This window comes from Octopus sinensis, linkage group LG3, assembly GCF_006345805.1.
Source record: "Octopus sinensis linkage group LG3, ASM634580v1, whole genome shotgun sequence".
NCBI classification, from domain to species: Eukaryota; Metazoa; Mollusca; class Cephalopoda; order Octopoda; family Octopodidae; genus Octopus; species Octopus sinensis.
In genome coordinates, this window is record NC_042999.1 from 139,695,444 (window position 1) to 139,708,936 (window position 13,493).

General features: G+C 37.0%; 1 protein-coding gene across 1 annotated transcript in view; it reads right to left on the reverse strand.

Moving 5' to 3' along the window:
* LOC115209901 overlaps window positions 1–5,131 on the reverse strand; it is a 49,872-nt gene extending 44,741 nt beyond the window's left edge. The window contains exons 1-2 of the mRNA XM_036501410.1: window positions 4,480–5,131; window positions 1,397–1,665 (exon numbers count right to left, since the gene is read on the reverse strand). Coding sequence (XP_036357303.1) covers window positions 1,397–1,507 — 111 coding nt within the window. The 5' untranslated portion in view covers window positions 1,508–1,665; window positions 4,480–5,131. The remainder of the gene's footprint in view (window positions 1–1,396; window positions 1,666–4,479) is intronic.
* Window positions 5,132–13,493: the final 8,362 nt, after the last annotated feature.

The following is a 13,493-nucleotide window of genomic DNA, read 5'->3' on the forward strand; positions in this document are numbered from 1 at the left end:
AGGTATAATTGTTTTGGGATGTGGACTAAGATGTCTAATGTATGTAGCAACAGTATAATTTTCTTGCAGGCGGAGGGAAAGGACATGGACCGCACTCCATTTCAATTTTTTTTTTTTTTTTTTTTTGCTTTTTTCTTCAGAAAGCCATTTTTCGACTGCGGGGAATCCGAATCTGCAAAAAATATCAACATTTCAAAATTTTAATTCACCCCCACCCCTACTCTCCAATTTTTCACCTTTTTTTAGAAATATTTTTTTTTTTGCCGAAATACATAGAAAATACGGAGATGATGATTCTGAAAAAAAAATTTGTAAAATTTCAATTTTTCAAAAATCAATGATCACCCCCTCCACTCTGCCAGCGCATCTGTGACAGAAAGTAAACATGTGGTTGAGGGTCTTTTGGGATTAAGAAAGGTATGTAAAAATTATTTTGTTTTGCACACACACGACAACAAAATGATATTTAAATTTTTTTTCTTTTTTGGTAATTCGTATTTAGTATGTGGATCTTCGGTTTGGCTTTTGTTTCTAGCTTGTCGGACTTTCCGGTTGGAGCGTATATAGAAATTGAAGATATTGAAAACCCCCAAAACATGTTTTCAAAATTTTAATTTTTCCCCTCTCCACCCCTCTGGCAAAGAAAAAAGGAGGTGGGGGAAATTAAAATTTTGAAAACGTGATTTATCGTTTAGCTGCTGTTTCTAGCAGTCGAGTTTAGATACTTTTTACGTCTGCTATTTTAGTACGAGAGGAGGGATGTTTATTATTATTATTTTTTATTTCTTGGAAAATTGAAATTTTACAAAATTTTTTTCAGAATCATAATCTCCTAATTTTTCTACGTATTTCGCAAAAAAAAAAAAAAAAAAAAAAAATCTGAAAAAAGTGAAAAACTGGGATTTGGGGTTAAAATTTTGAAATGCCGATTTTGGCTGGCAGATTCGGAATCTCTGCAGTCGAAAAGGTGGGTTTCTATAGAAAAAAAAACAAAAAACCGAAAGGGGGTGCGGTCCATGTCCTTTACCTCTGCCTTCAGAAAAACCCAAGTCTTTGTGATGTAATTTTGCAAATGTTAGTTTATACATGTTTAGTTAACGCAAAAACTGTGAAATTTAAACTTTGAGTGTCTTTAAATGTTTAGTTACATGCTGTTGATGTTTTGGAGATGTAGTGCGAGACTGTTTACTCAATATTTGTAACAATTGCATTTTGGTGTGCTGAAGGAAAGTAGATCACCATGTCCCTATGTGTATGTGATATGAATGCAGAAGATTGAAGAGAAGAAAGATACACTCATCATAAATGATTTATGTGTGTGCGAGAGAGTGGTTAGACATTGCTATAAGTAGGTCATTAAAGTACAAAAAGAAGAATATAGGAGAAATAACCGAACCTTGAGGTACATCAGAGGTGGTAATGAGTCAATAACTTTGGCAACACTTCTGGTAATGTGGCAGTCCAAAAAGAAATTTTCAGTCTTAGAGATGAGACAAATGCAGTCCATAGGAGTAAACTTAAGTAGTTTTCACTTGAAGTATTTGCTGATGTCAATGGCAACAACATTGCTTACACCAAAGTTCTCAAGAGTGAGAGATGAGTAGTGTATTAAGTGGGAGCAGATGTCCAACAGATCTGGTTGTATGGAAACTGTGCCGGTAATCACTGAGAAAGGAAAGAAATTCAATATGATAAAAGAAAGTTTTCTCACCTTTCAGATATTGAAAGTGAGGGCGATTGGTTGAGTGCTTTTTATCAAGAAGACTTCTTTTATGATATTAATCCATAATCTAATCAGAAGAGTAAGCAATGAATCTAAAGGAGATTATACATGATTAAACTGACTTTTGTGAGCTTCAGCAGGCTCAGAATCTGTTAAATTCCTTAAAGTCCTGTGACAATTTTGAAATTACTAAACCACTTTTCTCCTAAGTTCACTTTGGCATACTTCAGTTATTTCATTCAAATTGTGCCACCCCCAGAACTAATATCATTAACATCACTGAATTTGCCAGCAGGACAACTGAACAATCTATAATGTTCAACAGTTAGATAGTCTTATGCATCTGATAGATCTAATACTTCGATTTTCAGAAAGCCTGCAAGAGCCCTCACTGAACCCTTTTATCTACCTTCTTTTTCACTGGTTACATAGAATCAGGGCCCAGCTGATTTCCACCTGGCATATTAAAGTTTTACATGACACCTGTCAAAATATTTTCGTCGCTTTGAGACTGCGACCTGTTCACTGACAAAATACTGTGTCAGTGAATAAGTCGCGGTCTCAAAGCGACGAAAATATTTTGGCAAATTAAATTTTAATGTTGGAGTGAATCTAACGGTTTTTGTGTGTTTTTTAAACGGCTTATAAACACCTTCCACGCTGCAATTGTTTTCATTCCAGCACACGATCTCAGATCAGGTCACTTGCTATGCAAGAACATCTCCGTAATACACACACACACACACACGTATATATATATCAAGAGCAACCGTGTGACCATTCAATCCTTGTTAACTTTTTGTGATTTCAAAACAATTGTTGCTGTTCTGTGAGAATTAGACCATTAGCTAACTCCAAGGTGATTATCAAGGATTATGATGAAGACTGAGAATAAACAAAATGGGTATTACTGACTCTCATTTTGCTTTTAGCAAGTTCATTGTTGATCTAAACAGCTCCAACATATTATTATTTAGTACCCACAAGACTACATATTATTTTTCAGTACCCACAAGACTACAAAATGTTGCACACTGTAAAAACCTTCCTTCAATAAACAAAGACAAAAAAGGGTCATCATAATCCTCATCATTTCAACGTCTACTTTTCCATGCTTGCATGAATCAGACAGAATATACATCGAGGCAGATTTTCTAAAACTAGATGCCCTTCTTGTCACCAACCCTCACATGTTTCCAAACACAGCAATATTTCCTTATGTCCGGATATATTTTTCATGGAAGATTGTAAACAAATGACACCACTTGTACGACGACGACGACATTTGTTTACAACTATCGCGCTGTATCAAGATAGAGATACATGCACGCGCGAGGGTTGTACTGAAAGTGAGAATAAGCTTTTTATTAACTGATGTAGGGCGTTCAACTTGCACAGGCTGATAAAATAACACTTCCTCAGAGTAATTCTTCCTAAATACCCTGCTTCGTTATTTTTAATCATGCTATGTTATTAATCATATAGTACCTATTTTATATATCAGAGTTGAAGTTTGTTTAGCACACTCTGTTCAGTATCTATGGGTATGGCACGAATAAAAATAATAATGGTTTCTGATTTGGACACAAGGCTAAAAATTTCGAGGAGAGGGGTTTAGTAGATACCATCTACCTCAATATTTGACTGGTACATTATTTTATCGGCCCTGAAAGGACGAGAGGCATAGTTGATCCTAGTGGAATTGAACTCAAAATATAAAGAACAGGAAAAATACTGCTAAGCATTTTTTTCTTGACGCTGATATGATTTTGGGGACAAACAAACATTAGAAACAATACTAAACACAAACAAGTAAACATGGGCACAAATTTTACATTAAAAAATTGCAAGATTAAACAGGTGGATCGATGATTCTTTTCCATCTCAAACTGATGCTTACATTGTCTAATAACACTTTACATATAAAATCTTAACAGCTGATTCATTCATAACAAAAACAGTATTCCCCAAAAGGGCTCGTATTTACAGAAGAGTGGGAGACGTGTGACTTTCACCTATTTTGTTACTAAAACTATTTACACTTTTTCATAAGGTAGTAAGTAATGATTTATAATTTTTTTTAAAAGAGCAACTGTCACCGATTACTCAATGCTAATGAAACGAAAGCATCCGAATTTTAGAATAACATTATGCAATCAAACATGAAAGCTTCTATTGAGAAGTTATGTTTTAAAATTTTACCCTACCTTCGATTATGCAAGGTGATATGGTGTTATCATTGTAAAGTCTTGTTGAGTAAACATTACAATTATTAATATTTAGAGTTAAGCTTTAACTGTAGATCGGCTAGTTAAATTCTTAGAAAACTAACGAATAAGGAAAATGTCTCCACGAAAACAAATTTAATCGCATGAAAATATTCAGAGTACTTTTGGTTTCTTTTGATCACCCTCGTGTATGTACAAGCAAAAATCTTCACCGTCTCAATAAATTGAAATCATTGACGTACATTTAAGCATAATGGAAATTACAAACCAATTTTTGAATGTAGGACTGCTTCCCCAAACATTGAAACATAACTATATAATGTGAGAAATCCTGCAAAAGCATTTCGCTGACTTATCACAATTGAATGTAGATGTGGGCCAAATTATTTTAATGATTGTGGGTGGGATATTTGGAAATTAGAACGAAAAACCAAAACTAAAACAAAAAGTGAAAGTGAGGAAGAGAGCATGAAACGTTAACCTCATATCTCTCTCTCTCTCTTGCCAGGACGTTAAGGTATACGTTACCTTAATCTCGCCAGAACGTTTCTGTCGTCTTCTCTTTACAGCTGTTTTTCTCATTTGTTCTAGGCGCTTCTCTCTTTTTTCTACAGTTTCTCTCTCCCTTCTGTCCCTTGCTCTCAAGGCATCTGCCGCACGACGCTCTTCGTCTGTAGCATATTTCCTTGGCCTTCCCATTAAAGGATCAGAAATGTTCAGTTTGACAGAATTTTGATACGGCGAGGATACTAAGCAAGTTATAGATTCAATATTAACTCGATATTGACTGTTTATTTTAAAGAATGACTACAAAAAGAATAAATCGCTGATTCCTTGCTAGCATCTAAGTTAGCTTGTTTTGGGCACATACGCGCCGAATCAATGACAGGATGATAACAATGATGATGATTTTAATATGTGAGTAGAAATTGACGAAACCAGCTAGCTGGTCCGACATTAAACATTGGAAATGGAGAAGATGGTAGCATTAGTGACAGTATTATTAGAGTAGTAGCGAAAAGAAGGGTTATGTTTGGAAAGGAGAAGGTAGTAAACAGCCACGTGATATTTATCTTGGGTTTTGTGTTTGTTCAAAATGAGGCGACAGGTTGGTCACATGACGTATTTGCTATAGCAACAAAGTTAGGTATCTATAAACATGACTTAAATAAGTGCGAGTTATATCACCGTGATCTTCCCTTAGCGTAGCGACCGGTGTACAGCTATGATGTTGCTTAGCGCCAGATCAACTCCGATCGAGCAGACCCCACAAAAGGCTTTCCAGCCGTGACCACCTTGTTTTTCATTAAGATTTTAAGGTATCTAGAACTGCGTTGTCTTCTCGCTCTTAGAGTGTAAAGCGCATTTCGAGGGGGACTTGGCTTTTTATACCCGCTAGATCCAACGAAAACATAGAAGCCCAAAGTTGGCTCAAGTAAAATTCGATATTAGTATCACATATAGAATAACTAATGACATTGAAATGCAGCATTATTTCTCAATTTTGTCGACCTTTGAAACAATATAATTTTCGATATTCGCCTACTTGGAACTAAACTTCTGTTTACCTTCCCTCGTTTTAGTTTCCACATCCCCAGCAGAGAGAAAATACATAACAATCAACAGCAGAAGGTGTATGTGTGTAGAACACAAGTTGATATTTCCACTTCTTGCGAGAGAAAGAAAGAGAGGGAGAGCAAACGGCTTGTGGGATATTTTCCGTTTTTACATCTTTGAAAAAAATCAGATCTGATGTGCAAAACCGAAAAAATCCCATCTAGGTGCATCCTAAGTTGCATGACTTTTTTTTTTTTTTTACTGTAGAAAATTTTAAATCATCTGATAAAATGACAGTGTACTATTTAAAACAACACAAATCAAATGAAATCTCAAAGTAAAAACCTTTTTTACTTATTCTAAAGCAAAACAAAAACGGATCTTTTCAAAAACTTCTTTCGAAATTTTTAGAAAACCAACCTTAAAAAAATTTTGTCATTTACAAATTTGTTCTACAAAAAATGCCCCTATTTACTAGTGTCTTTAAATCAGTGGCTCTGTACCAGGGTCTGTATGGCCTTTGGGGTCCATACAAGATTTTGTTGCTGAAATTTATCTGCAACAAATTGCTTATATTTCTACGTGACAAAATATATTAACAAACTTTTAATACAATTCCTAATATTTAATTATAAAAGTATAATGTGATTTTTTAAACATTGGATGGCTATGAGGGTTCGGGTGAGTAAAATAGGAATCAAAGGGATCCATAGATAAAAAAAAAAAATGGTTGGGAAACATTGCTTTAAATCGAGGCAAACTATTTCATTCACAAATTCGATATTTGTATGATTAAAGTATGTTTTGCTTTTCAATATTGGTATATAGATTAGGAATGTGCAGTACCTGTTACTTTTGCAGAATCCTGGATTGTTAATATCAGCTGATGTTCAGTTCAAATGTTTGTACGAAAGAACAGGAAGTTTGTAATCATTTAACCTACTAGAAACAACAGCCAGACTCCCTCAAATTATTCCCAACCTCACTAGCTTATAATGAGAAAAGACACATTGCAGTTGTCTGCAAAAGACAAGATGAATCTAAGGCTAAGCAATATGACCCCGTGGGTTTGCTGACAAAAACAAGAAAGCCTCTATGTGATCTCTAAACCAGCAACAAATTGCATCTAAATTGCTATCAAACTATATAAGGTGGTATCAAAAAATTCCCAGACTAGTTCTGTAGTGCATCCACAAGTCCCTGCTCACAGTTGTGTAGTGAGAGCTAGCAGTGTGCTAAGTAACATTGCTGTATTTACTTAACAAGTTGTGAAATTTATATTTTTGTGATCATGTGTTTGCTGTAGTCTGCAATTTTGTCATGGAGAGGAAGTTGCAGCAAAGAGCCAAAATGAAATTTTACATTAAACTTGGGAAGTCTGCTACAGAGACATTGAGCATGCTTCAGCAAGCTTGTGGCAATGAAGTAATGGGTTGTATGCAATGTTTCCAGGGGCCCAGATGCTTCAATAGTGGAAAAACTTTCCTGGAAGACGATGAGCAATCTGAAAGACCTGCCAGAAACATCATCCCAGAAATATGCAGAAAATTCATCAGCTTGTGCATTAGGATCGTCAGAGGACTATCAACAACATTGCTGATGTTGTTGGTCTGTTGTATGGGTCCATGCAGGCAATCCTAAAGCCTGAATTGAACATGCAGTGTGTCTCTGCCAAGTTTGTCCTCCACCTGCTGACCACTGAGCAGAAAGAACATGGCGTCAAAGTCTGTTAGGATTTCCGTCAGCATACCACTAATGATCCATCTTTTATATTGAGGGACATCACCAGTGACAAGAGTTGGGTCTGGGTATGACCCTCAGACAAAGCGGCAGTCATTGCAATGGAAGAGCTCTTCATCTCCATGACCAAAGAAGGTGTGACAGAGCTGCAGCTCAGTCAAGATCATGCTCATCGTTTTTTTCAACATCTGCAGTACATCAAAAATTTGTCCCCCAGAGCCTGACCATCAATCAAGAATTCTACTGTGACGTTTTGAAGCATTTGAGTGGTGACATTCAAGAAAGACAACTGCATCTGTGGAAGGCAAAGAATTGGAATTTTCATAATGACAATGCACTCTGTCACTGAGCTCTCCTCACTCATGAGTTTCTCATCGAAAACATGGTATCACTTCTGTACCCGCTCTATTCACCAGACTTAGCACCTGTGGGCTCCTATTTCTTCCCCAAGATCAAAAGCAGCGCAAAGGTTGTCATTTTAACATCACTGTCAAGGTCCACAGTGAATTGCAGAAGGTCCTCCACTCACAGAAAACGACTTCCAGGCTGGATTTCAAAAGTGGCAGGAATGCTTGGACCAGTGCATTGCTGTACAAGGTGACTATTTCAAAGGAGATTATGTTAAAACTTAGGTAAATAAGTTATTTTTTATTAAGTATAATTAGTCCTGGAACTTTTTGATACCACCTCATACTCTTAAGAAAAAATATATAATCCAAGATAGTGGGAAAGGTGTAGCAAAAGATGAAATAGGCATGTGGACAACATCAAAGTAAATCAATGGGAAAACATCAGATTGTTGTTTAAATAATTTATTTAAACAACACTTGCATTTACTTGTTGTATACAGCAAAAATCTCACATGACATTACCAACTTTACTTTGAGCTGACCAAGAAGAAATTAACAGAGTAAATACTATGTCATATGATAGGGTAGAACTGGACATGTTTTGTATGTGTGTGTGCATTGGTCATTCAGTGGTCTCTGTTTATGTTCTGTGACTGCTACTGTGTTGGGTCGTTCATGTTGAATATTTAGATCTTTGCGTTGCATTTTGATCTTGGGGAAGAAATGAGAGTCCACAGGTGCTAAATCTAGTGAATAGAGCAGGTACAGAAGTGATACCATGTTTTTGATGAGAAACTCATGAGTGAGGAGAGCTCAGTGACAGAGTGCATTGTTATTATGAAAATTCCAATTCTTTGCCTTCCACAGATGCAGTTGCCTTTCTTAAATGTTACCCCTCAAATGCTTCAAAACGTTACAGTAGAATTCTTGATTGATGGTCAGGGTCTGTTTAAAGGTTGAAGTTACTTGCTGGCCATCTTTCTCTCACTATCTCTGTCTCCGTGTGTGGCTATCACTCTCTCTGCTGTCCTTTGACAGATTGCTGTATATATAATGGCCGTGACAGCTAGAAGGACAGACATACCGCAGGAGAAATTCCTACCTATGTAGGTCACCTCCTGTCCATTTGAACCTTAAATGACATAACTGAGATTGAAGGTCGAAGGGAAACAATCCATCATTTTTTGACAGGACAAAGAAATTTCTTTCATACCTGTTTGGTAAATGGTGGTGGATCATGTGAGCAAGAATCCTTAGATTCAGTTTCGAATCTCAGCTTGGAAAAAGGAAGTGTTAATTTTTACACACTGTGTCTGGTAAACAAAATGAAATAGAAACAATTGTTTAATCAAGGCTGCCCTGAGGTTAAACAACATCAACAGAGAAGGAATACTAGAATGCTACAGTAGTATGGAGTAGTGTTTGGATTATAATGTGATTACCATGAAATCTGGATAGGAGAAGACATAACATGTAGACTGCAAGAACAGATTGAGCTGGGATTGTCAGGTGTGAATGTTCTTCAACTGTAATCAAACAATTTCACTACCAAGTGCCTCTCTTTCAAATGCAGAAAATGAACATCAATGTGATACTTATTTTCTGCACCTGAACCCAATCAGTACTACCTGCAACATTTTTCCAATCAGACACAGAACTGCTACCTTTAATGTTGATACAGGATTGCTACCTTTAATGTTGATACAGTGAAGGGTACATCTGAATAGATTGTAGAGATGTTAAAGAGGAGATACAGATATCAAACAAACTTATGGTTAAATGTGTTCTGGTGTTACCATTCTATCCTTTTTGTTTTAAACAGAGTATTTAGGACTAAGTTACTTCATAAACTCTACTATTCAAACAATTTATGTATGTAAGAACTGTGTTCCTCCTTGGTTCATGAAAGCTCAGCTGAGTTCAGAGAGATATGATTTTTGCATGACCTGTTGATTTCTTTGCTTGAAAATAGAACATCTGAAATTACAGACCCACACAAATATATATGTGAAAATATGTATATAACATCTCTTTTACAAGACATATCTTGCATGATCCATTGTATATGGTGGGTATTGGGGTGTAAATCACTTTGTTTTTAAGAACAAAAATCAAACTAGTGTTCATACACAGTTGCAATATTTTGCTCCACTTTGATGCTGTTTGAGAATGTATAGACATTGAATTTGTCCTCTGATTATAATAAAACATCTTAGTTGCCACCTCACCTGAAAACTGCAGCCAACTGCATCAGGAGTTTTTGAGGCAAAACAGAAAATGAAGATAGTTTACAAAAATATTTTAAATGGCTGACAGCTAGATGCCTTTCCTGATGCCAGCAACTTTACATGTACTGGGTGCTTTTCTTGTTGCACCAGCACTAGTTAAGTTGCTTTGCAGCTTACAAGACCTCAAACCTCAAGAGAAGAGGCTTTATGCAAGGAGATAAGGGGTTAAAGTATAAGAGAAAGGGACACAGCAGGACAAGTTTCTTGTTACAGAGGGGCTACATGACTACATTTTAGAAGGGTAGGGGTATTTGGAGTAAAGTTGGTGAGATGAAAATAGTGGTGATAAGGTGTCTGGTAAGTAGGTGTCAAGGTAAGTAGAAGTGAGTGGAAACAGAAAAATCAGGAGTGTGCAGGTAGAGGTCGTAAGAGCATATTGAGGGATAGGAAATGCATAAGATGAATATAATGAACAAACAAATGCTGAGGGATGGTAAGAGAGGTAGGAAAGAGGTTACAACTATAGATTGGGTAGGGGTGGATGTAATGAATCATGGATAAGCAGTGAGGATGACCAATGATGTTTAGAATAAGAATCAGCAGAATAGTAATAAAAACACAGTAGACAGGGGAATAAGAGACAGAGAGATATGTGGTTGGGTAGGTTGCAACAGTGTGGAGAGAGATATAGGCAGGCACAGTGCATGGGGAGAGTGGTGAAAGAGAGCTCATTTGGTGATCAATGTATGAGGGGATACCCAAAAGAAACCAGAATTTTGCAATATTTTATTCACTTAGCTTTACATGTTTACACTTTTATCGCCTTCAAAGTATTCTCCATTTGAAGCAATGCATGTCCTGGAACTCGTGCAAAGTGATGCCTTTTGACGCCTCTAACGTTTATTCTTCACCCCTTCCACATTCAAATTCTGTAGCACCAGCTTTTGTTACCAGTCATGACTTCCAACTGCTCTTTCAGTTCACAACACATATTCAGTTGTGACTGCTTTTGATCCTCTGTGAGTAACCAAAGCACAAACTTCGCTGTAACTCTTTTCATTTGCAATTCCTCACTCAAAATTCGTTGGAAGGAGTTCCAGGACACACCAATCATATCAACAAATTCATTAATTGTTTGGTAATGGTCCTCCAAGATCAGTTCATGAATTTTCATTTGTTCAGGAGGTCGACAGTCATCTTGAATGAGGTTGGTCTTCAAGTGACAAGTGACTATTCCTGAAGCAAGGAAACCATTCATAAACTAGTATTTTGCTCTTGGCAGAGTCTTTGTCAGCTCTTTGAAGCACGACAACTGTTTTCCCCAGCAGAAAACAGAATTTCCCGGAAGCATGTTCTTTCATTTCAGCCATCGCAAAAATCAACAAACTGGGAAGAAGCACTGCAAAACAAAGATGCACTATGTGACAGTATGACCTCACTTGACACTACCAGTGAGCAGATTGATGCCTGAAGGTTGCATCAAGTTGTGGAACCCTCAACTACAAGTTTGTCCCACAGAGAAAGTTTCCTGTTACCACCTCATCAAATGCAAATAAACAGGACGGTATTATGGATGAATATCAAGTAAGAAAATAATTTGTGTCAAAGAAAAGCTAAGGTTAGAGAAATATGGGTGATCAGGGTGTCTTGAGGAAATTGAGTGAACGACCCAGTTGGGCACACATGCATGTGTGTGTGTGCACGCACAGTACTTCTAGAACTTAGTTTTGATGAGTTGGGCGGGTCTTCTTGAGAACTGCATATCACCAGTCATCCCCATCTTGAGATCAACCTTCTTCACTTCATCCCATGTATTTCTGGGTCTCCCTTTTCTGCAAGCTCCACCTACGTTAAGCAATCAGCACTTTTTATGCAGTTGTTCCCAATCATACACATTACATCGGATTCTTCTTATGCCTAGTTTTACTCTCAGCACATTTGTACTATACCGTTCAGGTATACTTACTTTGCACATCCAACAGAGCATGCTCTTTTCATTTCTTTTGTTTTTTCTAGTCCTCTGCATTCAAAAACCATATCTCACAAACATACGGTATTACAGATCCAACACAGGCATCATACAATCTACCCTTCAGTTTTAGGGAAAAGACCTTTGTTGCCAGCAGCAGTAATAGCTCCCTGAAAATAATACTTCAATCTGTTCTTACTGTCTACCATACCTGCAGAGGAATTCTCTCCCCTGCTAATCACATCTCCTAGGTAACAAAGGCTACTATTTCTGGTGTGCTCCAAGTACATAATGCTCCACTGCATGTCACATGCAAACCTTACATTCTGTTAGTCTGCTTGTAATTCCACTACAGCTTTCCTTCTCTTCATGTCCTTGATCACTTTAACATACTGTAATCATCTTGAATTGCTGATTCCCCCATAGAGTCAGCACGAGGTAGCTTTTTATCCCATACTCAACATTCAGCAACCTCTTGTAACTACACTTTTTTGTTTTCCATATCAATGGTGAATATGCTTCAATCATTCTATGCACACCTCTCACCAATCGTTCTGTTCTTTGGACAATTCTGACTGTGGGGTGTATGCAGAAGTAACTGTTGCTGTTGAGTGGCCTATAACTAGTCTTACCTGGTTAACATATATAAGTCACAGACAGAAGTGGAAGTTCTATAACTATTGTTACATAAGGCAATTGAATGATAGATAATTACACTCTCTTTATATATATATATACAAAAAACAATTAAACAAAACAAACTTTTTGTGAAAATGTTTAATACAAAAATATAACTATTTATCAATGTTATAAAATTAAATTTGTTTGTTAATTCCAGATTTTATATATACTATATGTATGTTTATGTATATAAACATATATACATGTATATATTGTTTATTTAAGCTGATCTAGTGGCCTGTTATGCTGGAGTTTCACAAATGTGTAGAATTCCTTAGACGTGAGATCGCAGCCATAGCCAATACTAGTGTTGTATAACCAGCCCATTTAAAAGTACCCTTGAATATACTGAGTTTGAGAAGACCTGTTGAGTCAAGTGAAGTCATAGTCGTGGCTCGTGCCAGTGCTGCCTGACTGGCACCCATGCTGGTGGCATGTAATAAGCACCACTCAAGAGTGGGTCGATGCCAGAGCCACCTGACTGGCTCCCTGTGCTGGTGGCATGTAAAAAGCACCATCCAAACCTGGTTGATGTCAGTGTGACCTGACTGGCTATCATGCCAGTGACATGTAAAAAGCACCCATTACACTCTCAGAGTGGTTGGCGTTAGGAAGGGCATCCAGCTGTAAAAACTTTGCCAGATCAGACTGGAGCCTGGTGCAGCCTATTGGCTAGCCAGTCCTCAGTCAAACTGTCCATCCCATGCCAGCATGGAAAATGGACATTAAACGATGACAATGATGATATACTCTTTACTCTCTCTTTTACTTGTTTCAGTAATTAACCCACAAGTACATTTCAGAGTTATACTTTTCTTGCATGTGATTTGAACTGAGACCATGTTGAAACTATACCCATCATATTGTGAAAGAGCCATTATGGCTATCTAAAAAGATACAAAATCTGTTAAATTCACCTTTCATTTATTTCAAAATTCTACACACTGATAGGCACAGCCTCACAGTTACAGTTGAAGCAGGTCAATGACCAGGTCACAGTGATGCACGGTAAATTCT